Source organism: Acomys minous (assembly GCF_964271855.1).
Source record: "Acomys minous genome assembly, chromosome: 15".
In the NCBI taxonomy this organism is placed as follows: Eukaryota; Metazoa; Chordata; class Mammalia; order Rodentia; family Muridae; genus Acomys; species Acomys minous.
In genome coordinates this window covers 98,263,640-98,290,766 of record NC_140497.1, presented here as the reverse complement: position 1 = coordinate 98,290,766, position 27,127 = coordinate 98,263,640, and the positions used below count along the sequence as shown (strand labels likewise).

At 52.4% G+C, this 27,127-nt stretch overlaps 1 protein-coding gene across 2 annotated transcripts; it reads right to left on the bottom strand.

Moving 5' to 3' along the window:
- Positions 1-1,001: 1,001 nt before the first annotated feature.
- On the bottom strand, positions 1,002-25,388 carry ERBB3 (erb-b2 receptor tyrosine kinase 3). 2 transcript variants are annotated; one of them, XM_084758470.1, is made up of 29 exons: positions 25,210-25,388; positions 24,275-24,541; positions 20,526-20,677; positions 19,263-19,449; positions 18,427-18,552; positions 17,775-17,840; positions 17,560-17,678; positions 17,309-17,450; positions 15,461-15,574; positions 15,252-15,372; positions 13,096-13,169; positions 12,400-12,490; positions 11,816-12,021; positions 11,463-11,595; positions 10,680-10,770; positions 10,342-10,496; positions 9,447-9,500; positions 7,719-7,854; positions 6,407-6,526; positions 6,164-6,262; positions 5,787-5,972; positions 5,504-5,659; positions 5,034-5,109; positions 4,590-4,736; positions 4,387-4,484; positions 4,109-4,297; positions 3,935-4,006; positions 3,403-3,703; positions 1,002-3,288 (listed from the first exon to the last, which is right to left on the bottom strand). In XM_084758470.1, the coding sequence occupies exons 2-29, from the start codon at positions 24,354-24,356 to the stop codon at positions 2,765-2,767; spliced, it is 4,017 nt and encodes a 1,338-aa protein (XP_084614596.1). In that variant the 5' UTR covers positions 24,357-24,541; positions 25,210-25,388; the 3' UTR covers positions 1,002-2,764. The 2 variants fall into 2 exon arrangements, with proteins under 2 accessions (XP_084614596.1, XP_084614595.1); XM_084758469.1 differs by lacking the exon at positions 25,210-25,388 and having other exon boundaries at positions 24,275-25,019.
- Positions 25,389-27,127: the final 1,739 nt, after the last annotated feature.

The following is a 27,127-nucleotide window of genomic DNA, read 5'->3' as shown; positions in this document are numbered from 1 at the left end:
CAAGTCTGCGCACGCCGGAATCGCCGGGCACGCTGGGTAGGGCCTGGCTCCGGCGGGAAGGCGGAGCCGTTGGGGAGCTGGAGGCAAAGCGTGGTCTCTCCGGGGAAAAAAAAAAAAATCTCTCATTCACGAGAACGCGGTGCCCGAGCTCGTAACAGAAGGGGGCGGGGTGGAGCTACGGGAGAAAAGGGTTTGGAGGCCGCCGGGCAGGGTGGAGCGGGGTGGAGCCGGAGGACCACGGTCACTGTGTGCACACCCAGGGCGGGTGCCCAGTGCACGTAGCCTCGGATTCCCGGGTCTGCAGGCGCGACCGGCCCGGCTGGTCCAATCCTCCTGTGCTGGGAGAACAGGGAGGGACCGAGCAGAGGTGGCCGAGGTGGTGGCAGTGAGGATTCACTGGATCTTCTGAGTGATTATTTTTTTACCATGACCTGCTAATACAAAGCCCAGACTACCTACTAGAGTAAAATAAAAACTGTTGTGCCAACCGTAGTTTTGAAATGTTTAGAAGTTATTTGGCCACTCTTGAAAGGATGAGTTCTGAATTATTTGAAGTTTTCAGTATTGCACCTGTGTAGGGGGAAAAACGGCAGCAACCCGTAGCTAGAGGTTTTTCAATTTCCCCAGGCAAGTCGTGTGTTTTGTTTACACCTGCTAACTTTTTAGCGATTTCTAGTTAAACAAAAAAACATTAATAAAAAGGACTAGAGAATGCAAACAGGATCTGGAGAAATGACTCAGTGATATTCTTGTAGAGAAAGGGAGTTCCCAGCACCCACGCCAAGCACACCTGTAACTCTAGCACTCTTGGCCTCTTGCACATAACACCATTCCCAACTCCACTCTCACATACACATAATTGGAAAATAAAATCTTAAAAACATACAAAAAGCTTGGGAACGAACGATACTTGCAACAGTAAAAATGTCAGAACCAAAGAAAACCCATTGCTAAGAAGCAAAGAAAAGGGATGGTCTCATACACTTTTCACATGACAAGAATTAAAAAAAAGAATCTTTGGCATTTTTATTCAGACACATATAAAAACAACTTTAATGGTACAAGAAGACATTTTCCCCTGGCTTCCCAATCCAAGAAGATTGAGGTCTGAAGATGGATGGTCTTTCTATCCCACCAGAAGTTTCTCGTTGGTGGCTAAGAATTTTTGCGAATTGGCTTGTTAGGAGTGTACATCTACAACATACATGGGTGCAGCTTACACAGAACTGCCCGGTTCTTTGTCCTTCTGTGTTGCCGCCACTCCTCCCCGAGACGAGAGGCTTGGGTGCTGGAGGAAGAAGTGGCTTCCGGCATTTGCTTGATTCAGTGCATAAACAAGAAATAAAACAAGAGTCTGGTAGCTCATGCTTGTAGCCACAGCCTTTGGGAGGCTAAGACAGGATTGTTGTGAGTTGAGTTCAAGGCTATCCTGAGCGACATAGTTCCACACCTTAAGAGTAAAAGCACAGGCATTGACATCGGGAAGATTTTGAATCCTGGACCTGCCGCTTAATTTCTTCAAGGCTCGGTGCCTCACTGTCTGAGGTTTTTGCTGTCCACAGTTTTAGTACCTTGTGATCAACTGCAGTCTGAAAATGTTGAGTGACAAGTTCCTGAAATAAATAATCCCTAACATTTACATTGCACACCATTCTGAATAGCGTGATGAGGTTATGACCCAGCCTTTTCTGTCCCACCTGGTAAAGGAACCATCTCTTTGCCTAGAGCAGCCATACTGAGTTACCTGTTTGCCCTTCAATCACTTAATTACCCACCTGCTTATTAGACTGACAGTGATACCTTAGTACTTATGTTCAAGAACTCTTATTTTACCTAAAAATGGGCCCCAAATGCAAGAGTAGTAATGCTGGCAATTCAGATATGTCAAAGAGAAGTGTTTTTTGTTTGAGAAAAGATGGAGGAAATTCTTGACCTCATATGGGGGGGGCGGCATATGATAATACCTATAGCAAACCCATTAAATTATAAAAATAGAAAAACCAGTACTGCTTTTGCTGTGGCACTTCAAACTAAAAAACAAAACAACAACAACAAAAGAAAAAACATGGCCATCATGAATAAGTTCTTAGTTAAGAAGGAAAAGTTACTAAGTTATAGAATTCAATTTTGTACACCAACTAAAACATTTTTTAAAAAGGACTACAGGACTACTGTTCACTGTTCAGGGACCCATTGGCTCCGCACTCCTGTACAAAATGGGGTCAGCTCTATCTCACAGAACTGGAGAGATTGTAATTGAGGCAGTGTAGGCAGAGTTTAGCACGATGACATCTGGCTCATAGGAAATGTTCAATTCATAGCTCGGTCTTTCCCTGGGATTAAAAGCCTCACAAGCCAAATTCTTAACTTTCCTCTTGCAGGCCCGTTTCCTCTCTTCCTTAGGGCAGTCCGATGGGAAGAAAGGCACAGCTCGAGAGCCTAATCCCAAGTAAGATCCTGAGAGAACGGATCTGGAGAGGAATCCTTCATGTCTCCAGGGAGTGTCCCTGAGGAAGCTGAGGACTGGGGAAGCAGACAAAAGCCTTCTCTTTTCCCTGGGGTTGGGGAAGAGAAGAAAGTGCACAGCCGGCTACATACCACAAATGTCTTGTGAGGCTATGTTTACAAGTCTCCAAAGGTTGGCTGGCATCGTCTAGGACTGGAGAAATGGGGGTGGGACCCGAGGGAGGGGGGTGAGGAAGGGGTACCCTCAAGAGGCACCAGCTGCCATCAGATGCTCCCTGGGAGGTTCAAGGAGCAGAGGTTAGGTCCTGTGGGCATTAGCCTTGGGGAAAAGCCTGCTGTGCCAGTAATCAGGATTGTCAAAGGCAGAGTCAGTGGCTTCCAAACTCCGCAGAGTTTTGAGTCGGGCATAACGAACGTGGGGGGCATGGTGTCCAGGCCCCAGGAAAGCTCGCATCTCTTCATAGCCTTGTTCAGCTGCCGGGCAGGCCCCCATGGCCGCATAGTCCCCTCCGGGGCCACCCACACCTCCTCGCCTGCGGTTCATGTATTCATAGTCCTCGTCTGGAGTTGTGCCAGCAGAGGGCATGATGGCCACGGGATGGAGCGGGCAACTCTGCGTGCTGCCCAGAGAAGCACTAAGGTCCGAGCCCACATCCATGTACTCGTAGCCCAGCTCCTCAAGGGACCCAGGCCTAGGGGGCAGAGGCGGGCTGTTCCTTCTCTTCCGGTTCATGTATTCATACTCCTCGTCCTCATCTTCGGTACCCAGCACAGAGCTGAGACCTACCGAAGAAAGGGTGCCTTCCCGGGAGGAGGACGTACCTACAAGTCGAGAAAAAACTGTAAGTATGTATAGAATTTCATAGAGATAAGCAAGGGGGGAGGGGAGGGGAGGGGAGCTTGGAGGAAAAAAAGCTGGAAGAGCCGGGCAGGCACCTCTGAGGTGTGTATCTGGCATGACATAGCCGTTGCCATCCTCTTCCGCTAAGCCTGGTGGGGAGAGTGGGGTGACAGGAGTAAGCAGGCTGTGTCGCTGCGAATGGTAGGCACTGTCTCCTCGAGGCCGAGGGCTGCGGCTTCGGCTCCGGCTCCTACACACGGATACTCTCTCTTGGAGTTCAGCCTCAGAGCCTGTCACGTGACCCTCAGACGACTCTGACGCCAGGCGTCCCCGTGGAATCGGGTGCAGAGAGATGGGACGGGGGAACTGTTCGTGGCCCCCCAAAACTGCAGAATCCTGCAGCGGAAAATCCACAGGGAACAATACAAGGATTATACGGAGTATATAAATATATAGAATAAATAAATAAATATATATACAGATTTAGAAGGCGGTGCAGTTGTCCGGACCTTCTCTATTACAGGATGCTGATTAAACAAGATTTGAAGCCCCTTCCTCAATATCTCCATCCACCTTTCAAGGTCATAAGCCCCTCTGCCACCCCAGCTTCCGGCTGGCAGACCTTACCAGACTGGCCTCCCCGAGATTACTCTGGTTCATGGGCATGTACCCAGATGAGGGATTTAAAAGACTCTGGCTCTAGGATGAGAAAGGAAAGGGAAGTGTTAAAATGAAGGCAGGCGCCTGAGTGGCCGTTCTGGGTGCGCCCGCTAAGAGGGCGGCGGGCAGAAGGCGTCTTACCCCACGTGGGCGGGTAAGCGTCCCCTCGGGTAAGCTGACGACAGAACCCAGCGTGGTGGCCAGGCTGTCCTCCTCTGCCTCCAAGTCCAGGTCCAGGTCCAGGTCCGGCTCCACTTCCGCTTCCTCCAGTTCTTTGTTGGTCAGAGAAGAGGGCTCCGCCGCGGGAGCGAGCCCCGGGCCGCTCTCTCTCTGTGGGAGCACACAAACGATCATGTAGCTTCTGGTTCCAGTCTAGGCTTTTCTCCAAGCGACTTGGGCTTCCTCTAGCCGGGACTCACCTTTATGACCAGGTAGCGTGGAGGGTCACGGGCCATCCTGGTAAACTCATTGGCTAGTTCTTTAAAGGTTGGGCGAATGTTCTCATCAATCATCCAGCCTGGGGGGCGAGAGGTAGGAGCGTGAGGCAGAAGACAGAGCAGGGCCACCGAGGAGAAAGGAGGGAAGTCAGCCAGAAAAAGGCTGGGGTCAGCAGACAACTCACACTTGACCATGACCATGTAGACATCAATGGTGCAGATCTGGGGCTGTGCTAACCGCTCTCCTTTCTCCAGCAGGTCTGGTATTTCAGCCAGTCGCAGCCCTGCGTAGGGCTCTGCTCCGAAGGTCATCAGCTCCCAAACTGTTACACCTGATACAGGAAGACGCTGACTAATAAGTATGAAAAATCGACACTGGGGGCTGGAGAGATGACTCAGAGGTTAAGAGTACTGATTGCTCTTCCAAAGGTCATGAGTTCAATTCCCAGCAACCACATGTTGGCTCACAACCATCTATAACGAGATCTGTATACATAATAAATAAATAAATAAATCTTAAAAAAAAAAAAAAGAAAGATCGACACTGGCGAGAAGGGAAGGAGGACATCGGGTGTGGGATGGGGGGGGGGGGTTGGGGAGGTGGGAGGGGGGCACCCAGGCATGCTTACCATAACCCCAGACATCACTCTGATGTGTGTATTTCCCAAAGTGGATACTCTCAAGGGCCATCCACTTAATTGGAGTCTGAAGAGTAAAGATAAGGGTACTACCAATTAGGGTTTTTTCTTCTTTCTTTCTTTCCTTCTTTCTTTCTTTTTTAAATTTTAAATCCTCAAGGGGCTGGAGAGATGGCTCAGTGGTTAAGAGCACTAACTGTTCTTCCAAAGGACCTGGGTTCAATTCCCAGCACCCACATGGCAGCCCACAACTGTCTGTAATTCCAGTTCCAAGGGATCTGACACCCTCACACCAATGCACATAAAAACAAAACACCCAAGTTCTCTTTCATCCTCTTTTCCCTGAACTTAAATTTTTCTACCACTCTCAGCTCCCTCTCCTTGAATTTACCAGGACTCATCAGCCTATCTCAGAAAGAGCACCCCCTGACTCTGCTGTACCCACACCCGTGTCACTTTACCTTGATCTCACTGTGTAGTAACTGCTTGTCATCGGGCGGCAACAGGTCAGCCACTCCAAAATCTGCCACCTGGACCTGACTGGGCGACTTGAGCAGCACGTTCCGCAGCGCGAGGTCCCTGTGCACCATGCCGTGCTCCTCAAGGTAGTACATACCCTAGCGGGGAAGATGGTACCAGGGTTGGGGCAGCCAGCACTCAGCACCTCAGACCCTTCACCTTCCTGCCTCCAACCTGCCCGTCCCCGGTCATCGCTGCAGTCGCCGGCCTCCAGACTCCTCTCACCTTGGCAATCTGTACCCCCCAGTTGAGCAGCAGCTGTGGTCCCAGTGTCCCACGGTGTTGCCTCACGTGATCCAGGAGGGAGCCCAGAGGCAAGTACTGAGTGACAAGCTGCAGAGATGACCCAGGGCATAGTCCCAGGAGCCGGACAATATGGGCGTGGTCCAGGCTGCCAATGGCCAGCATGTGCTGGGAAACATAAGAGATGTTAGCCAGGAAGTGAACAGGCTCACCCAATCCAAAGGTCCCTCAACGCTCACTCGCAACATGCATAACGTGCATCGGACGCACTGTCCGGCAACACAAGATCACGCGCCTCCACTCCCAGATGCGCACTGCCTCTCTCCCGGCGGCACACAGAGCCGCCCTCCTTCACTTACATCAGTCACGGCTTGAAAGCTTTGCCGCCCGCTCTTGTCCTCGATGACTTTGATGCAGACTGGGATCTTAATAGATTCACCCTCAGGAATCCAAATCCCCTGCAGAGTTTGGGGTGGAATTGAGATTTAAGGAAGAAAGAAAAAAAAAATCACCTTTTTCAGTCAATCTTTTGCCAAAATTCCCCTCTCGTCCTCCCTCCATCTTTCCCCACTTCTCTGGACTTCCCGGGAGTCACTCCTCACCTTGTGTACAGTTCCAAACACACCAGAACCAAGCGCTTTAAGCTTCCTCAGCTCTGTCTCTTTAAAGATTCTGGCCAAGACTTTGTTTGCCTTTTCACTGGGGTCCAGAGGCTCAATGCTCTGAGGAGTGGACAGAAAGGCGGCAGTGCTCAGAAAAGCCCACTCCACGGTGTCTAGTCCCACCTACTCCCCCAGGGGGATGCCCGGGGCAGCGGAGCCCAGAGCTGAGGCGGGAAGAGAAGCGGTCTAGTCCTAGAAAGCTTCGTGATTTCCCTGAGGAACGGCAGACCCTTCAGGAACAGTAGGACTTACGAAGCTGTGCTGCTGAGAAGGGACCCAGAGGGTTGATTCCCTGTGAGTAGCTGGAGGGGGGAGGGGAGATGTGGTACCCCCACCTTGAAGTCCTTTCACACAAAGTTGGTTTTTGTTTTCTTTCTTTCCCCCCCCCCTTGGTTTTTTGTTTTATTTGTTTTTCCAGACAGGGTTTCTCTGTGTTAGCCTTGGCTGTCCTGGACTCGCTTTGTAGACCAGGCTGGCCTCGAACTCACAGTGATCCGCCTGCCTCTGCCTCCTGAGTGCTGGGATTAAAGGCGTGCGCCACCACGCCTGCTTGGTTCTTGTTTTCTATTCCCCTCTCTTATCACTAAGATGACTTGTCTAGCACGCAGGGCAGTCTTCTTGCCTCGGCCCGGGTACCAGAATTAGTGCCACATAACAAAATGCCTGGCTAAACTGGACGTGGTGGCACACGCCTTTAATCCCAGCACTCGGGAGGCAGAGGCAGGTGGATCGCTGTGAGTTTGAGGCCAGCCTAGTCTACAAAGTGAGTCCAGGACAGACAAGACTACACAGGGAAAACCTGTCTTGAAAAAACAAAAAATGACAAAACAAAACAAAAAAGCAAAATGCCTGGCTAAGCCTTCAAAGCCCTTCCGCATACCCCTGCATCCACCGTCCTGGAGGATGAGTGTTAGGTGTATCTACGATACACAAACTGAGGCACAGGCAATTTCCTCAGTGTCATGGCAGATGGCAAAAGCAAGATGAGAACACGAATTCCCACTTCCTGGACTGGCGTGTACATATGTGTGCCTGTGTACATGTGTGTTGCTAGCATTGAGCCTGGGTCCTCGCGAATGCTGATCTGTATCCACAGCTCTCCACCAAACTCTCAAAGAAAGGGACCACATCTCCAGGCGGGGACAAGGAGTTCCGGTTCATCCTGTCACTTCCCCCTGCCCCACCCCCCACTCCGTCACCCCCACCCAGCGGGTTGTAAAGGGCGCCTCTCACAGTTAGGCTGAGTACTCACCTCACCCCGTTCCAAGTAGCGCCTCATGGCCCTTTTGTTCTGAATCCTGCGCCCTCGCCAGTAGAGGAAAGACCCTCCCAGAATCAGGAGACCCACGGCCAGTCCTGCCGTCACAGCGGTCACTAGGTGGGGTTTGCTAGGGGACACAGAGAAGAGGCCAGCATCCTGAGTTTACTGTGGCTCCACAAATGTCGGCTGTACAGTACGCATCTGAGTCGGCATTCACACAGGATACCGTCCATGAGCACTGAGGGGCTCAACGTAAACATGGGGCTCCCTCTATCAAGCTAGCGTAAGCAGAAGCCACGGTTGGCCAGTCCGGTGGTGGTGGACTGTATAAAAGGGAAGGATGACCCTAGTGGACAGGTCTAACACTGATGTGCCTAATGGGTGACACTAAACAGACCTGGGGTTATTAACAATCAGGAAGGGGGCCGGGCGTGGTGGCGCACGCCTTTAATCCCAGCACTCGGGAGGCAGAGGCGGGCGGATCGCTGTGAGTTCGAGGCCAGCCTGGTCTACAAAGTGAGTCCAGGACAGCCAAGGTTATACAGAGAGACTCTGTCTCGAAAAACAAAAAACAAAACAAACAAACAAACAAACAAACAAACAATCAGGAAGGGGACAGGGTGAGGGCATTAGGGCCATCTGGAAGGAGATGATGGTGATTAGCATGACCAAAATAAACTATATAACTGTATTAAATTTCCTTCTCCAGAGGTCCTGAGTTCAATTCCGAGCAACCATATGGTGGCTCACAACCATCTATAACGTGATCTGGTGCCCTCTTCTGGCCTGCAGATGTATGTGCAGCCAGCACACTGTATACATAATAATAAATCAATAAATCTTTAAATATATATATATATTATTTAAAAGAGGGGAGGAGCTAGAGAGATGGCTCAGCAGTTAAGAGCTCCTACAGAGGACCCAGGTTTGGTTCCCCGAACCCATCTGGTGGCTCACAACCATCAGTAACTCCAGATCCAGGGGAATACAGCACCCTCTGCCATCAGCTTCGGGCACACGCGGTGCACATGCATACATTCATTCAGGCGTTACTCATACATAGAAAGTAAAAATGAATAGTTTTTTAAAAGGTAGGGATAGTGGTACACGCCTTTAATCCCAGTATTTAGGACAGAGAGGCAGGTGGATCTCTCCGAGTTATAAGCCAGCCTGGTCCACACAGCAAGTTTCATGTCAGCTAGAGCTTATATAGTGAAACCTTGCCACAAAAACTAAAGATATATATATCTATATATACATACATACATACATATATATATATAGGTTTCTGTAGCCCTGGCTGTCCTGGGACTCACTCTGTAGATGAGGCTGGCCTCTAACTCAGAGATCCACCTGCCTCTGCCTCCTGAATGCTGGGTTCAAAGGCCTATACCATTACCCCCTGGCTAAACAATAAAACTAGAGAAGGGCAGAGTGGGGCACTGGAGAGAAGCTCAGGGTTTCAGGAGCACTGCTGCCCTTGTGGAGGACCCAGCACCTGCATGATGGGTGACAAGTACTCATGACTCCAGTTCCAAGATACCTCCTGCCCTCTTCCAGCCTCCAAGGGGACCAGGCAAGCAGGTGCCACCGAGACACACGTGCCGGCAAAACAACCATACACACCAAATGTTTAGAAGGCAGGATTAATAGCATCACTCTTCCCCTGGCCTTTCTCCCAAATAGTCAAGGATTCCACAATCTCCAAGCTGATCTTACCTCATTAACACCTCTGTTTGGCCTAAACAGTCTTGCACTTCTGGTCCCTTACACCTAGAAAAGAAAATGACCTTCTTAGACAGAAAGTAGACAACAGTGGCCTGGGCCAACAAGATAGCTTAGCAGGTGCACACGACTGGCTGCCAAGCCTTGGGGCCTGAGTTTGATCCCTGGGAACCATGGAAGGGAAGGAGAGGAATTAACTTCCCCAAGTTGTGATGTGATCTCCATACACATCCCGGAGCACACGTGCACATGCCATGTGCAGGATACACAACACACAATCTCCCATATACACAATAAACATAGTTATAAAAATATAATTGGTTGGGCGTGGTGGCGCACGCCTTTAATCCCAGCACTCAGGAGGCAGAGGCAAGTGGATCTCTGTGAGTTTGAGGCCAGCCTGGTCTACAAAGTGAGTCCAGGACAGCCAAGGCTACACAGAGAAACCCTGTCTCCAAAAAAACCAAAAAAAAAAAAAAAAAAAGAAAAAAAAGAAAAGAAAGAAAAAGAAAAGGAAAGAAAAAAAAATTAAGACAATAGAGACTCAAGTCCAAGAGCCTCCATATATAAAAGCTCGTATCCGAACAAACCTCCTGTGGCGCCTCATCCAGAATCCCCCAAACAGAGGGGGCTCCACTCCCACCCTTCCTGATAGTTTCCTCCTCCATGTGGGGCTCACTGGTAAGCCTCTCCTACAGGAAACTCCGGAGCTAACACCACCCCAGCTTTCCGCATCTGTGGGGTCCTCAGGCCTGGGTGTCCCCCAGCCCTTTACTCTATAGCTGGAAGTGAGAGTTCAATAGCCAGCCCTTTCTTCTTGCTGCCCCCCTCAGCCTAGTTCTGTGTCCCTACACCCCGAGCCCCTCCTTTCCTTCACCCCATCACTGACCCCTGGGTGCAGTTCTCATGGCAGGGCCGACATTCGTTCTGAGCATCGGGGTACTTGTAGATTGGTCCTTTGGCGCCTAGGATTCCGTGGGGGCAGCTGTTCACACAGTGGGGCCCGTCGCGAAAATGGGCACACTGAGCGCAGGCATCGGAACCCTGAGTAGGGGGAAGAGGGCCTTTGAGAGGGAGACCTCGGGGTTAATTCCAGTCCTCCGGGGAGCCTCCGTGTATGAACTCCAGGAATGTGTGACTTCCCTGGGCTGACCTGGGAATTTTGGCCCTATCATTCGTTTGACGTTCCCCGTTGCCTCCCTTACAGCTCCCAGGGCTGCTACGCACCGAGCCATTGCACGTGCTGGTGCCCTCCATGGTTAGGCATTCTGGGTGGCAGGAGAAACATTCAGCCTCATGAACAAACTCACGAGGTTCCCTGCAGTTGGGGACAAAAGGAGGGAGGGGGAGTCACCTTCAAGTTCTGACCTTCACACCCCTACCAAGACACAAGCGGAAAAGATGTCTACAAAGCCAGCTGTGGTGGCTCGCATCTGTAATCCCAGCATTTGGGAGGCTAAGCCAGAAATGCCTCCGTGGGTTCAAAATCTGCCTGGGTTATAGAGTGAGATGCTGTCTTAAAAATAAAAGCAAGCAAGCAAGCAAGCAAGCAAGCAAACAAGAAAGCAAGAGAGGGGAGCCAGGTGTGGCAGCACACACTTTCCATATCAGCACTCAGGAGGCAGAAGCAGGCAGATCTCTGAGAGTCCTGTGTGGCCGACACAGTGTTCCAGGTCAGGACTGTGAGACCCTGTCTGTCGCCTCTTCCTCTCTCAAACACACACACACATGGGCACATGTACGTGAAACACGCAAACAAGCCAGGCAAGGTGGCTCAGAGCTGTAATCCTGGCATTTGGAAGGTTCAGGCAGAAGGATTTAAGGCCAACCTGGGCTACAGAGTGAGTAGGCGGGAGGGTGAGGGGGTGTGTGGAGGGGGGAGGCAGGGAACAGGGGGAGGGGAAGGAGGGAAAGGGAGAAAGCACCACAGTCTAAAGGCTGTTAACACCCCAACTACTCCATCCATCCCTGGGCCTTACCCCCACCCTCTTGGCCTTCCCCGCCCCGTACCCTTTCAGCAAGTTGCAGTGAGTCACGCAGACACCTTCTCGCCTATAGTTGCGACAAGACAAGCACTGACTGGGGCCTGGGCCCCAGCACCCCCCAGAGGAGCACAGGGGATCACACGTTTTGCCCTCTTTCCCTGGAAAAGAACAGACGCGTTAGCAAGACCCTGAGGACACCCAGGAAGACCTCTAAATTCTTCCGTATTGCTTCTGCCCTCACGGCCCCTTCCTCACAGGTTCTGTCCTTCAATCCTTCAACTTTATTCTTCTCACTCTCACGGTCAACCTGTCCCTGCTCCTTTCACCCCCCCCCCCCGCAGCCTCCCCCCCCCCCCCCCGGGAAGCCCTTTCTCTCACTGCACTCTGTCTCAGGCCGGTTGTTCTTGATGTCCAGTCTCTCGCTGGAAGGCCCCCGCAGCAGCCTGGTCCAGTTCAGAGAGTGGTGGTAGCAAAGCTGCTGGTTGGAGCTTATGTAGACACGGCCAGCACTGATTTCCTTCAGGGACCGTAGGCCCAGAGATGTCACGTTCAAGTTCTTCATGATCAGCAAGGAGAAGCCCCGGCTGGAATAGGGTGTCCGCGTTAGAAGGCAAACGGCAATGGGAAAAGTAAGCATAGAGCGGATTTACTGTCACTCCATAAGTTTGTCCGAGCTAAGTTAGACTCATGGAGAAGGAATCCCCTCTTTTGGCAGGTCTATTTTTGGAGATTTGTCTTATTCTGAGGCAGGTCTGGAACCCAACACAAACCGGTCTTGAACTTGCTGCGATCCCTCCAGCCTCCGGGTCCCCAGTTTTAGCACCACATCTCGCTTTTATCCCCCCCTCTTGCCTTTTCCCCACCATGACAGCTGACTGCCGGGGTCTGCCGCTTGGGAAATATAGTGCATTTCACAAAGGATGTGCATCTCACTGTCGGCCACCCCCACGCCCCTCACTCACTTGTAGAGGCTTCTGCCTCCGATGGTTGTGAGGTTGGAGAAAACACTGAAGTTGTGCATGTGCGGAGGCCAGGACTGGATGTTCAGGTACCCTGAGGGGTCAGAGAGGGAGGTGAGCACCAAGTCTTCTCTGTGCCGGGTTCCCTGCAACCTCTTCACTGTGCTTTGGAGTGTCAACCCCGTCCCCCTTAAGACCTATTTATTTTATGTATATGTGTGCTTTATTTGCAGGTAGAGCTGCACACCAGAAAAGGGAATCAGGTCTCATACAGTTTTAGGCAGTAGCCAGGCATGGTAGCACACGCCTTTAATCCCAGCACTCAGAGAGGCAGAGGCAGGAGGATCCCTGTGAGTTCGGGGCCAGCCTGGTCTACAAAGCGAGTCCAGGACAGCCAAGGCTACATAAAGAAATTCCGTCTGAAAAAAACAAAAACGAAAACAAAACCCAAACCAAACTCCCCCATTCCCCCCCAAAAAACAAACAAACAAACAAAACCCAAACGGTTCTAAACAATTGTGAGCCACCATGTAGTTGCTGGGAATTGAACTCTGAACCTCTGGAAGAACAGACACTTAACTCTTAACCACTAAGTCATCTCTCCAGCCCTGAGGGTAATTTTTCTTTAGGGGTTTAACTGTAATGCATGCTGGGGTGTCATCTGCTCCTTCCAGCAAGGGACGCCTCTGCTCTTCTCACCTGTGATCTCCCGCACTGTCCTGAAAACATTGAGCTTCTCCGGGTCCAGTGCAGGGATCTTGTGCCAAGGGTCCCTAGGGGAACAATAAAAAAACTTGTCAACAAAGTAGAGAGATGACCCTGTGATAATAAACACACCATACCTCAAAATGTGGTTCCTAAATGTCAAATTTCCCGCAGTGACGGGGATCAAACCCAGGGCCTTGTACGTGCTAAGCAAACAGCTTTACTGTAACTCAGCCTCTTGGCTCGTAAGTCAGTCTGCATCTAAAGGAGACAGAACTCCTTGGAGAAATACACAGGCCTGGATCATCTTATGCTAAATGGCTGACACAGCCAGTAAAAGTCGCTTGCCGTGGAAACCTGACAGCCTCCTATGGTAGGTCACAGCTGTCTGTAACTCCAGCTCCAAAGAATCGGACACCCTAGTCTGGTCTCAGGCACCAGGCTTGCACATGGTGCACAGACGTCCATGCAGGCAAAACACACATGCATATTAAACAAACAAACGAGGGCGGAGAAGATAGCACAGGCCTATGATTCCAACACTAAACACTCAAGAGGCTGGACAGGGTGGCAAGATCAAGGCCAGCCTGGGCTACATAGGCTGACCTTTTCTCACTGAAACAAAACAGAACTGGTCAGGCGTGGTGGTGCACACCTTCAATCCCAGCACTCAGGAGACAGAGGCAGGTGGATCTCTGGGAGTTCAAGGTAAGCCTGGTCTACAAAGTGAGTCCAGGACAGCCAAGGCTACACACATAGAAACTCTGTCTAAAAAAACCAAAAATAAATAAATAAAATAAAAATGTGTATAATATGCTAAAATTAGGAAAATCTGGGTAAAGACTATATGAAAAATATGTCATTTTTACAATTTAAGTCCAACTATAAACTGTAGAAGGAGAGAACAGATTCCCAAAAACTGGCTTGAGTTTCATACTTGCTGTGGTACATGCATGCCCACAGATGTGTGTACACATACACACACACACACACACACACACACACACACACACACACACACACATATCTATACAAGAGGGACTGGAGAGACATCTCCGAAGATAACCCTTGCTGCTCTCGCAGAAGGCCCACACCATCTGTAACTCCAGTCCCAGGGGATTCATCCTCCTCCTCAGATTTCTGTAGGTGCCAGGTACATGCATGGTGCAGAGACACTCATGCAGGCAAAATGCTCATATGCATAAAATAAGTAGATGAAAAACTAGGCAGCTTTTATTACTTTAAACAAGAGTGAGTGCAGGTGCCCACTGAGGCACCTGATGCCCTGGGAGCTGGGGTTGGAGGTACAGACAGCTGGGAATCTACGGAAGCTCGGTGTATGGTAGTAACCCCGGCCTGGCTCCCTTTATTTAAATTTAAGGAAGAACTTCTGGAAAACGTTAGGTACGGAGGCACACTGTCCCTGTACCACATCACCCCTCATGGTAATACCGAGTTGCTTAGCGAAGTCCTCCAGGTACAGATGGAGTGCTACGCTCCTAAGACTTCATGACTTCATTTCTATACTTTTTTTTTTTTTTGGCTGTTGTTGTTTTTTCTCTCCCCAAGACAGGGTTTCTCTGTGTAAACCTGGCTGTCCCGGACTCGCTTTGTAGACGAGGCTGGCCATCCACCTGCCCCTGCCTCCCGAGGGCTGGGATTATAGGCCATGACTTATATTTTCTGCATGCAGGAATTTAAAAAAAATTTTTATTTATGTATACAGTACTATGCCTGCACGTACTGCAGGCCAGAAGAGGGCACCAGATCTCATTGTGGATGGTTGTGAGCCACCATGTGGTTGCTGGGAATTGAACTCATGACCTCTGGAAGAGCAGTCAGCGCTCTTAACCGCTGAGCCATCTTTCCAGCCCCAATTTTTTTTTTTTTAAGATTTATTTATTTAGTATACAGTTTTCTGCCTGCATGCTACACCTGCGGGCCAGAAGAGAGCACCAGCTTTAATCGTAGATGCTTGTGAACCATCATGTGGTTGCTGAGAATTGAACTCAGGACCTTCGGAAGAGCAGGCAGTGCTCTTAACCTCTGAGCCATCTCTCCAGCCCCTGCATGCAGGGATTTAAGCCACTGAAATGCACTGTGTGGCGGGTGGGGCTGGGGACTTAGGGTGGGAAGGCAGAATCTCTAACCCGTTGAGGCCAGTGATGAGGAAGTCCAGGTTGCCCAGGATCTTGGTACAGTTCACGAACCCATCGATGTTGCTCGAGTCCACAGTCTGGAAGCGGCTTCCTGAGCCTGTCCCCTCACAGGCTGCAAAACACAGGACAGTCTCAGCACGGGGGTTCTGAGTCACCTGGGAGAAAAAGCTGGGCAGAGCCTCTCACCACTTCCTGCTCACCTTTTGGACACAGCCCTCCACAAGGCTCACACATCTTGACTCCGTTTTTATCTACTTCCATCTTGTCAGGAGGACAGGCCCTAACACAAGATGTCTGATCCACCACAAAGTTACCTAGGGAAGAGGAGATCGCCATGAGAGGTGTAACAGTGCGGACCACTGAGACCCTCCTGTGCTCCCCTGCTCCTCCACCGTGCACTGGATCTGCCCCACCTACAATCTAGGCTTCCTTGGGTCTGTCCTACAGACTGGACAGTCTTTTTGTTCTTAAGATGGCCTCATTCTCCCCCACCCCTTGCCTTTTTATATATTGTTTGTTTGTTTTTTGAGACAGGGTTTCTCTGTGTATCCCTGGCTGTCCTGGAACTCTCTCTCTCTGTAAACCAGACTGACCTTGAACTCAGAGATCTGCCCACCTCTGCCTCCCAAGTACTGGGAGTACAGGTGCTGGCCACTGAGCCTGGCTTAATTATAGATATCTTTTTGTTTGGTTGGTTTTTGGTTTTTCAAGACAGGGTTTCTCTGTGTAGCCCTGGCTGTCCTGGACTCGCTCTGTAGACCAGGCTGGCCTCGAACTCACAGAGATCCGCCTGCCTCTGCCTGCCAAGTGCTGGGGAAAAAGGCGTTCGCCACCAAACCGGCCTTTAATTATATATATTTTAAGACTTTTTTTTGTGTGTGTGTGTATGTGCATGTGTGTCTGTGTGTGTGCGTGTGTGCACGTGTACGCACAGGTGCCCTTGGTGGTCAGGGTCATCAGGTCCCAGTTCCCCTGGGTGCTCACATCTCTTGAAAGAACAGCAAGTGTAAAAAAAAGAAAGAAAGAAAGAAAGAAAGAAAGAACAGCAAGTGCTCTTAACCAACGAGCCATCTCTTATGAACACCTAAGTGCTGTATGTATGTAGTGTACATGTGTCTGTTGTGTATGTATGTATGTGTACATGTGTCTGTTGTGTATGTATGTATGTGTACATGTGTCTGGTGCCATAAGGAGTCCAGAACAGAGTATCCAATCCCCAGAACTAGAACTGAAGGCTGCTATGGACTGCCTGATACGGGTGCTAGGAACTGAGTGCTTTGATACGGGTGCTAGGAACTGAGTCCTTAGATAGGGGTGCTAGGAACTGAGTCCTTTGATACGGGTGCTAGGGACTGAGTCCTTTGATATGGGTGCTAGGAACTGAGTCCTTTGATACGGGTGCTAGGGACTGAGTCCTTTGATACGGGTGCTAGGAACTGAGTGCTTTGATACGGGTGCTAGAAACTGAGTCCTGTGGAAGGGCAGCAAGTGGCTTCAACTGCTGAGCCCTGTCTCTCCGCCTGGCGCCAAACTCTGGCCTTGAGCCTCTCTGGTCCTTCTGTCTGTACCGCAGAGTGCTGGGACTACCACATAGTACTTTGCCCGGTTTGTGTGGTATTATTGACGGCTTCGTGCGCACTAGGCAAGCGCTCCACCAACTAAGCAGCGCCTCCAGCCCTCTTCACTGTCACTGTTCCCAGAGGCCCACGTCAGAAGTCTAGGGGAAGCAGTCAGTGCTGGCAGTAGTGTCACTCACTAGGTGAGGTCACATGATCACATTGAGGTCTCCTAATCAACACGTAACTTTTTTTTTTTTGGGTTTTTCGAGACAGGGTTTCTCAGTGTAGCCTGTACTGTCTTGGACTTGCTTTGTAGACCAGGTTGGCCTTGAACTCACAGCAATCCACCTGCCTCTGCCTCCCGAGTGCTGGGATTAAAGGCGTGTGCCACCACCGCCCGGCATCAACAGCATCAACACCTAACTTAACCCAAAGTTCTGTCTAGAACCTCGGGTCCACTATCACTGTCCCTTCCCTTCAGACACTCACGTGGACAGCTGGCAACACAGACTCCTCCATATTGATACTTGGTGTGGGGGTTGGGTTCAAGCTGGAACGTTAGCTTGTTGTACACAAGAGGCTGGGGACACCGGGGCACACAAGCTCCACTGTCGTTGAAGTGGCGGCAGGCCTGGGAATGTAAAAGGCCCCTAGAATGTATATTTTTCTCTATACCCCTCCACCTCCCCAAAGCATGGAACCCCATTTCAGAGCCCAAGCTGACTGGACCATTTACATACAAAGCAATCCGTGTCCTGGGGTCCAGAGCAGCCCCCTGCACACTCATCATGACAGCACTGATTAGGGTTGGGCCCAAAGCAGTGACAGTTACACTGAGGGGCACAGACGGTCTTGGTCACTATGAAAAGAGAGAAAGCACCACAGTCAGGACGAACAAATATGCTATGGGAGGGCGCAAGCCTTCTTAACTCCTTAGAAGAAAACTCAAACCCACATATCTGGCAGTCTTCTGGTCCAGGGCCCCAGCATCGCCCCTTGCAGGCCTCGTGACAGGGTGGACCTGGTTGGGGAGCAAGACAAACACAGGACCATCAGAGCTGAGAGAAGGCTTGTTTGTCCACAGGGAATGATGTCAGCACACAGGCACCTCAATCCCAGGAAGCAAGAGCCCGGGCAGGGCAGGGCGGGGCTCAAGGGAACCTGTCAACAAGGGGCGGAGCCACTCCTCCACACTACCCAGTGGGCAGCTGAAAGGGGAGGAGCTGGGGCTGCCGCCAACCTCAGCCCCGGTGCCATCCGGGGAACTTGGTTCCTCCCAGATAAATAGGTTCTGAGCCTGAGTGGACAGGAGCAACAGGCTCGCTCGGGGCACCTGGGAGATGTTACACTGGCAAGAGCAATAGGGAGCTAGTCCAAAGGTCCGGCCTCCCTGCTTAGCACCCACGACAGGTCAACTGTTGCCTCTTTTCCTGATGCACTGGCTTGGGCTCGGGGAGACTGACCCGGTCCCTCCTGACTAGCAGGCTCTTGGGTCAATAGCCTGAGGTGACTGTTTGGGGAAGGTGGGTTCAGGTATGGATGGGGAAAGGAGTCAGTCACTCTGGTTAGCTGGCGCAGGGCGCGCTGTCGTGGTCAAAGCCACTTACAGCTTCCACCGTTGTTCTTCACCACGATCTCAGCATCTTCAACCCTCACGATGTCCCTCCAGTCAATCGTATCCATGTGGCAAAGTTTGTCATTCTTCTCAATGTAAACGCCCCCTGAGAGAATCTCTGCCGTGGGAAGAGAAGTGACAGGCTGCAGACTACAAGACAACGCCTCTCCTATACCTTCCTACCAATCCAAACGACACTCAGACCTGGGGGTGTGTGGTCGGGGGAGGGGGGGGGGAAGAGAGGAGGGGAAGGGGGGGGCGGATCGTGGTCCTCTGGTCCAATCAGATTCAGGCTCCAAGAAAAGCCGCCCTCCAAGAGGAGGAGTCGGGCTGAAGAGACTCCGGCCTCTGCAGACACCTGTCTAGATCCGGTTTAGCCAGTGGGGGAGGGGCAGGGAACGAAGGACGGGACAAACAGATTCAATCCCCTAGGCCCTACCTGAGTGTTTTCCAAGGAACTGGGACACGGAGCACAGAGAGTGCCCAAGCTGTGTTTAACCCTACACTCTCCAGCTAGTTGGGGGGGGGGGGGTTGGGAGGGTGGGTGTCAAAGGTAAGATTTCAGGGAAAGAGGGATATCAAGCGGCTGTTGTAAGTCCTAGTTGGAGGGATAGATCTGTTTCCCAGGCTAGCCCAACCATCACATAAGATCCCTCCTTCCTGGAGCAGACGCCCCCAGCTCCTTCCTGGGCGCCTGCACTGCTTAAAGAGTTGGAGCGCTTTCAGTAGAATGAGCTTAGCGTGAGCAGTCTCGGGTCATGGCTGAGGAGGTGCCTGTTGGCTGGGAGGCTCAGGGGCAAGACCAGAAGGGGGTCATGAGAAACTAACCGGTGAGCTGAGTGAACCGGAGCTGGCGCAGCGCATGGCTGGAGTTGGTGTTGTAATTCAACATGACAAACACGGCAAACTTCCCATCGTAGACCTGGGTTCCCCGGACCACTCGGAGGTTGGGCAGAGGTAGTACAGAGAATTCATTCATGGCCACTAGGACATAGCCCGTCACTTCTCGGATCCACTATGACAGAGCAGATCGTGTCGGTGAAATGGGCAGTAGTAGTCAAGGTCTCAGGCCTTTCCTTCCCGTTAGGCACCAAGGAAGGAATCCTTAACTCGTCTGTCGTCTGTCTATTTTAGTTTTTCGAGAAAGGGTTTCTCCCTGTAACAGCCCTGGCTGTCCTGGAACTTGATTTGTAGACCAGGCTGTCCTGGAACTCACAGTGATCCCCCTGCTTCTGCCTCCCCAAGTGCTGGGATGAAAGGCGTGCACCACCAACGCCCAACCTATGATCACATTTTTTGTTTTTTGGTGTTTTGTTTTGTTTTGTGAGACAGAGTTTCTCTGTGTAGCCTTGGCTGTCTTGGACTCACTTTGTAGACCAGGCTGGCCTCAATCTCACAGCGATTCCGCCTGCCTCTGCCTCCCGAGTGCTGGACCTTTTTAAATGTTAGGCAACCGCGGGGGCCCCCTTGACTCCAGTCCTGAATTCATTGGTCTTGATCTGCTGGGCTCAGTCAAGCACTGTCCCACTTCGGCCTGTCACTGTGTCCAGCCTCCAGGGATTTATTTTCTTTTCTGCCCCAACCACCTCGCCCCAATCTCAGGACTCTCACACGCATGTTCTGCAAGGTCCCAGCTACCGAGCTCTAACCCCCTAGTTTATGGGGGTATGCTGTCACAATACTGTGCCACTTTTGTGAACAAGCCACAGACATGACTAAGGATCCGCCCTGCCTACCCACTTCTTCTTGGAGTCACTCAAACAGGAGTCTTCAGGCTTAGTTCCTTCCTCATCTCTCCAGGTCCCCTGGGTCCTCAGGTGGCTTACTGAACAGTTCTGCCTGACGGAACACCACCTGCTCTGTCTCTGTCTCGTGGCCCAGCTTCTACAGACCCCTGGTTATGGAACCAGACCACCCCGCCTCCCATTACAGCCACTGGGTCCCTAAGTACACAGGCTCAGAGCCTTAAGGTCCCCTGAGTCTTAAGAACCGCTGAAGGCAGCGGAGGGCGTTCCTGAGAGGGGCAAAGCGTTTCCTATGGGGAGGGCCAGAGGGCCCCAGGCAGCCGCAGTTGAGGTTTTATATATTCACCCGCAGGAAGGAAAGGTCAGCGCTGTGTCCCGTGAGCACAATCTCCAGGTTGCCCATCACCACCTCACACCGGTCGTAGAGTTTGTACAGCGTCTGGTACTGATTCTCAGCGTCACCGCTTACACTCAGCCCATTCAGAGTCCCAAGACACACTGTAAAAATGAAGGTAAGACAGACAGATCGGTGAGCTAGATGTCCCCTCCGCGAAAGCCCTGCCCGCTAGGCCTCCAAGGCTGGGGCCCCCCCTCTCGTCTCACACTTCCTCTCAGCATTCCAAACAGAAAGGTGAAATGTGTACTTTTCCTCTCCAGAGTCCCTACTGTGCCTCTTTTGTGTACTAACGTGGGTGCTAAGGGGTTAATACAGAAGGAAGACATGGGGGGGGGTTACTTTCTTTCACCCTAGAAAGGACATTAGGCAGGGATCAAACTTTGATTACCCTCTCCTCCTCAACTGAGGCACTTACTTCTCTGCCCCCCCATCCTGCCTCTCTCTGGGCCCTGAAATAAACGTCCCTTTGGGGCTAGCACACAGCCCCTATTGTGTCTACAGAGGGTGGGATGGGGCAGTGCCTAGGGCCACAGTTCAGCCCACAATGAAGTGATTCTATCCAGGAGGAGGGGGCTGCCCCACCCTGTCCCAGACACCCCGTCCTTAGCAGCAACCCCCGCCCCCCTTACCCTGGAGCTTTGGGCTCAGACAAGTGACCTCACTGGAGGGATAAGCCCTGGTAGTGGGGGGGGGGGGGTCAATGGGAGCTTTGTCTTTAAAGCTGGACGATAAGGGGCTGCCAGCCTCCCCCCTTCCTAAACTCTGGTTTCCCTTCTCACTCTCTTCCCCTAAGAAGCCAACAGGCTCCAGCTCCCCCAGCAGCCCTGGGCAGCCCTGAAGTTCTCTTCACCAAACAGCGAAGCCTGGAGAGAAACAGAACAGACCTTCCACTCCTAAGTCTACTTCCAAATGTCACTGCCAGAGGGATTCATTTAAAAGACTTCTGGGGGGGTGGGGCGTGGTGGCGCATGCCTATAATCCCAGCACTCTGGGGGGCAGAGGTGGGGCGGATCACCGTGAGTTCCAGGCCAGCCTGGTCTACACAGAGAGTCCAGGACAGCCAGGGCTACACAGAGAAACCTTGTCTCAAAAAAACCAATTAAAAAAAAAAAGCCAGGTGTTGTAGCGCACACCTTTAATCCTAGCACTCTGGGAGGCAGAGGCAGGCAGATCGCTGTGAGTTCGAGGCCAGCCTGGTCTACAAAGGCTAACATGGAGAAGCCCTGTCTCGAAAAACAAAACAAAACAAAAGAAAAAAAATCTAATGTGGCAATGCTCCCCCAAAAGGCACTCCAGGGGAGAGCCCAGGAAAGAGGCCAGCTCACTTCAGCCCTGGGCTTTCATTCTCCTTTGCAAAAATGGAGAAAGTCTTGGCCCCTGGAACTCTAATTAAGCATCTTTCCTTTGATGCAGTGAAAGAGCACATGGGCTAGAGGGGTACAAACCACCACCACCTGTTCCAACCACCCTTCCCTGAGGCGGGGCAGGAGGCAACAAAGAGAGAGGAAGTCAGAGGTCCCAGCTTCTCCTGCTAGATGCACCTCTGGTCTGACTCTTTCTTTTAGGTCCACTTCCTTATCACTCTCCAGGATGGAAGGAATGGACCAGTCCCAGCAAGGAGACATAAACAGCCTGGGAGCTTCAGGGTCCTTGGGCTGAAAGACTAGGAAGCTTAGTCATTTCTGGGACAGCCCCACCTCATCCCCTTCCTGGCAGGACACCCCTCTCTTCCAAGTTAAGGTGCTAACCCTTCTCACATAAAGGGAGGGGCTAGGATGTGTGCGTAGGTAAATGATGTGTATGCGTGCGGGCATTACCTTCCTGACTGGCACACAAACTTGTACACAGTTCCTCTGGCCCAGAAATATAATTGGTTTGTCCTCCTGGGATCCGTATTGGGAAGTATTACAAGCAGTCGGTCCATCCCACCTGCCCACAGTAGCTTGCACACTTTGTGTCTTGTGCTTTGCAAGGCCTTCCAGGTCTCAGTTCCCTGCCACCCCCAGGCTAAAGTCCATATTGCACAAACAGGGGCAAAGGGCCTGGGCAGGACAGGTATAAACAACTACCCAGGAGGAACCAGGCAACTGAGGGAACATGGCAAGGAAGCAGTCAGGACTGCCTGTGCGGGACCCTGAGCTCAGAGACGAGCTCCATCAGAGCCTTTCCTGTGTGGAGGGCACTGACTGGGGTTGGGTGGACCCTCAGAAGCCTCCCTTCTACTGCCCCAGTCACACAGACACACAATGGGACAAAGGGGCTATACAAGGGCTTGAGACAGGGCCGGATGCCCAGAAGCTCAGGATGGAGATAAAGGGTAGAGACCCAAGCATGCCTGCTCTCTGCCTCTTGGGGTGGGGGGATGGGGAGCCCGGACTCTTGGGTTCCTGGTTGTGTGTGTGTGTGTGTGTGTGTGTGTGTGTGTGTGTGTGTGTACAGTCAGTTGGGATCCAGTCACTCCCCTGGCCCCTCCCACTCCAGTCTCCAGACCACCCCCTCCACCAGCTGGGAGTGTTCACATCTCAAGATCGCAGGGGCTAAATTTAGGCCCAGCAACTGTGGGGAAGCACAGGTGGTTTCTCCCACTCCCACTGTGGGGAAGGGGCCCTGGTTGTGGCATCCCCGCTGCCCCCCCCCGGGGGGAGGGGCGCTGAGATCTGGGGTCTGGTGGAAGGTGCAAGATCAACAGGACTGTATTACACCAACTCCAGCACCCCTCAGGTGTACACAGTCCCAGAGACACCCGTAGGAACGGGCTGGGATGCCATAGCCTGGAGGAGAAGCCGATCTGTCTGAAGCTAGGCAGTAAGCTGACCGGGGGTGGGGGGGTGGAGGGAGGAGGGGGAAGGGCAGAGGTTGGGTCTAGGAGCAAGTTCAGGGACAGAATGTTCAGAAGGTGGGAGAGGTGACCTCAGATCGGAGAGGGAACGAGGCCTGATTGTCCTTTCCCGCACAGCTCCAGTGTACTAGCGCCTACACCCTGGACTAGTATAGTATATAATAGATGCCCAACGTGTTAGTTGAATTAACTTGGGTCTTGATAATGAAGAGAAGTTGTTAAGTTGGTGGCCGCTTATCTTGTGGGAAAGCAGGCAGCCAGCCTCTGTGGCCTCTCGCTGATGTCACCTGGACTTGGCCCTCAGGTTAATCTCAGCCCTCCTTCTCAGGGCAGCCCCACTCACGGAAGAGGAGGTGCCATTCTTGTTTTTCCAACATTAGAAAACAACAACTTCCAACCCTTGCATAGCTCCGCCCTGCCGGCAAAACAACGAAACTGGGGGTAGTTGAAACCCGGGATGGGGTGGGGGTGGGGGTGGGGGCCAGGGAACCGGAGGGGTAAACTGAGACCCTTCAAGCCAAGGCTCCCTCTCCTTTACAGAAGGGTCTCTGCCCGCCCGCCCTCCAAGGCGCTCAGAAGCGTGAACTACTTGTTGGGCATCAACCTGACCAGGACAGACCAATTAAAGGGTCAGCGAAGCCCAGGAGAGAAGGGTTGGTAGGTAGGCATCCAGGAATGCGGTCCCCGCCCAGCCCACTCCGAGAACAGAGCCGCACGGTCCCCTCCGTGGTGGTCTCAGCAGACCAGGGTCGCACCCGCCCAGCTCGGCGCGTCAGAAGCCGAGCCCCTTGCCCAGGGTCTGCGTGCGCTCCGGTCGCACTCCCAGCTTCCAGCCTGCTGGGGCTCCCGCGCGGCTTACCTGTCTGAGAGTTGCCCATCTCGGAACCCCGAGCCAGGCTGAGGAGGAAGCCCAGCACCTGCAGAGTCTCAATCGCCCTCATGATTCCAGCCGCGGGTGAAGGGAGCCCAGCCGAGTCTGGCCCGGGGGGGCCCCTGGGTTAGGACATCGAAGCGACAGCCACCTGAGCGGCCAGCGAAGAGATGGCAGCGGCGGCAGCGGAGGTTGCAAACTGCAACCGGAGCCGGAGCCGGAGTCCAAAGCGGGAAGGCAGGGGAGGGTGTCTGTCTGGGAGGGAGGGAGGGAAGGAGGGAGGGAGGGAGCGAAGGGGGAAGGGGTGAGTCACGACCGCGCCCCCTCCCGTGCGAGGCTGGAGTCCTGGTGGTTGTAGCCAGGGACACCCGCCCGGAGCGCGCGTCCCGCCAGCCCGCGGCTTGGCCGAGAGGGTCAATCAAGGAGGGGTCTCACTCTAGCAATTTCCACCGGAGATAGTTAAGAGAAGATCGAGATTCCAAACGTCCCCAGGCTGGGGAAAAGTAGTGAATGCGGGTAGGGAGAGCGCTCCGAAAAGCCCGGCCCCTTGAAAGTTGGCCTCGCCCATTAACCAAATCACTCAACTCCCCTAGCCGGTTGGATCACTTGTGGGATTTTTCCCCCCTTTCGGAGTGTGAATATTTCTGGGGGTTTTTTGAGTGGGAGGCTGTTTTTTAGCCTGGCGTTCGGGCCACCTCAGTTTCCCCGGGACACAAAACCCCATTAACTCATGTACCCAGCCCAGGAACCCGAGCCCGGGAGGCCGCGTGAAATCGCACTGTCTCCGGCCGCTTCCTCCTGCAGACCCGGCGCCGGCCCAGCCTCTCGGGGGGATTTGCTTGGGGGGCGGGGGCGGTGTGCAGCCTGGGAACAGACCCCGGAGCCCGCCTTCCCACTTCGGCCCCGGGGAGGGGCTCCCGCACCTGTCGCCGTCCCCTCTGCTGCCCCCCACGGACGCCGGAGAGAACAGCTGTCTCCGCGGAACCGACCGCGCCGTCCGGGCGGCCGCGGTTCCCGCCTCTCTTGCGCGGACCCAGGAGGGCGCTCACACCAGGCGGCGACAGTGAAGAGCGTGGGGAGGTTGGTCACCCCCAGACAGCCCCCGAGACCTGCCGCCCCCGAGGAGGCGAAGGACACACCCTAGGTCCCGGACGGCGCCCCCTGGTGCCTAGCCTGTTGCATTTCACACTCCGTGAGAGCACTTTTGTCCCCTCGCCTATCGGATACAGTCCTTTCTTTTATTTATTTTTTGTTTTTGAGACAGGGTCTTATATAGTTCAGGCTAGAATATACTATGTGCCTGAGACTGGTGTTGAACTCGGGATGATTTTTCTGCTTCCTTGTCCCAGGCACAGGTGTGCGCCACCATGTCTGGCTCTCCTCCAATTCCTTTGTTGTTGTTGTTGTTCTTATTATTTATTACCCTGTGTGTGTGTGTGTGTGTGTGTGTGTGTGTGTGTGTGTGTGTGTGTGTGTGTGTGTGTGATGGGGGGCGGGGCGCGTGCGTGCTACGGTGTGCGTGTGGAAGCCGGAAGACAACTTTGTGCAGTCGGTTGTCTCTTTTCACTTTTACTTGGGTTGGGGGATGGAACTCAGGTCACCAGGCTTTCTCTGCAAGTGCATTTAGGTACACGTGGAGGCCAGACGTCAAATCTCCAGACCTCGAGTTACAAACCGTTGTGAACTGCCATATGGGTCTGAGGATCTAACCCTGGTTCTTTGGAAGAACAAGAAGAGCTCTCAAACTCGGAATCACCGCTCCAGGTGCAGGCATCCTTAGACCTTTTACAACGTTTCTTCTTCTTCTTCTTCTTCTTCTTCTTCTTCTTCTTCTTCTTCTTCTTCTTCTTCTTCTTCTTCTTCTTCTTCTTCTCCTCCTTCTTCTTCTTCTTCTCCTTCTCCTTCTTCTCCTTCTTCTTCTTGTCCTCCTCCTCCTCTTCCTCCTCCTCCACCTCTTCCTCCTCCTCCTTCTTCTACAGGGTTCCTCTGTGTAGTCTTGGCTGACCTGGACTCTCTTTGTAGGCCAGGCTGGCCTCTAACTTACAGCGATCCACCACCTGCCCGGCTTGCAACAATTCTTTAAACTTGCTCCTGTCCTGATGTGCAACCTTAGGGCTTATCTACTCTTGGCCTTTCCTGGACATCTTATGTAACAATTATACTAGTTACACTAGTTAAAGCAAGAGCAAAACCCTTAATGGAGGCCAGCTGAGGCCAGCAAGTTTAAGGCCAGCCTGAACAACTTAGGAAAACACTGTCTGGAAGCAGAAGCAGGAGGTAATGTCTGGTGTTTTCTAGCATTCTCCGGGCTGTAGTTTACTTGGATCTCAAGCACACAGACTCAAACTCAAACCCACAAAAGCATGCGTGCTAGGGCTATCGCCTCATCTTTTCAGAAATGGAAAGTTGTGAACTTTCTCCAAATCTCTCTAGCTGGTGGCAGAAGGGGAGGAGCTCAGAATTTGACCCAGAATTTCTGAAGATGGCAACCAAACACTGGAGCTTCATCTGGTCAGATTCAAACTCCTTTCAGGGCTCGGATGTAGCTTGGAATTCAGATATTGCTTAGCTATGGGCACAGACTCGGGTGTGTGAGCCAGCACAGCAGTGGAGGAACACTTCTCCCCAAGTGTCCACGATGATGCCTGGCTGGTCATGGCGTTTTTCATCACAGCAATAGAAACTCTCGCCAAGACAGTATCCAAGGCCCTATTCTCTCAAAGAAGCGTCCTTGTTCAAAAGTAGCTGCAGGGTTGGGGTTGTAGAGCAGAGGTAAAGTGGTTGCCTGGCACGCACAATGTCCTGAGTTCACTGCCCAGCAAGAACGAAAAAGAAGCCGGG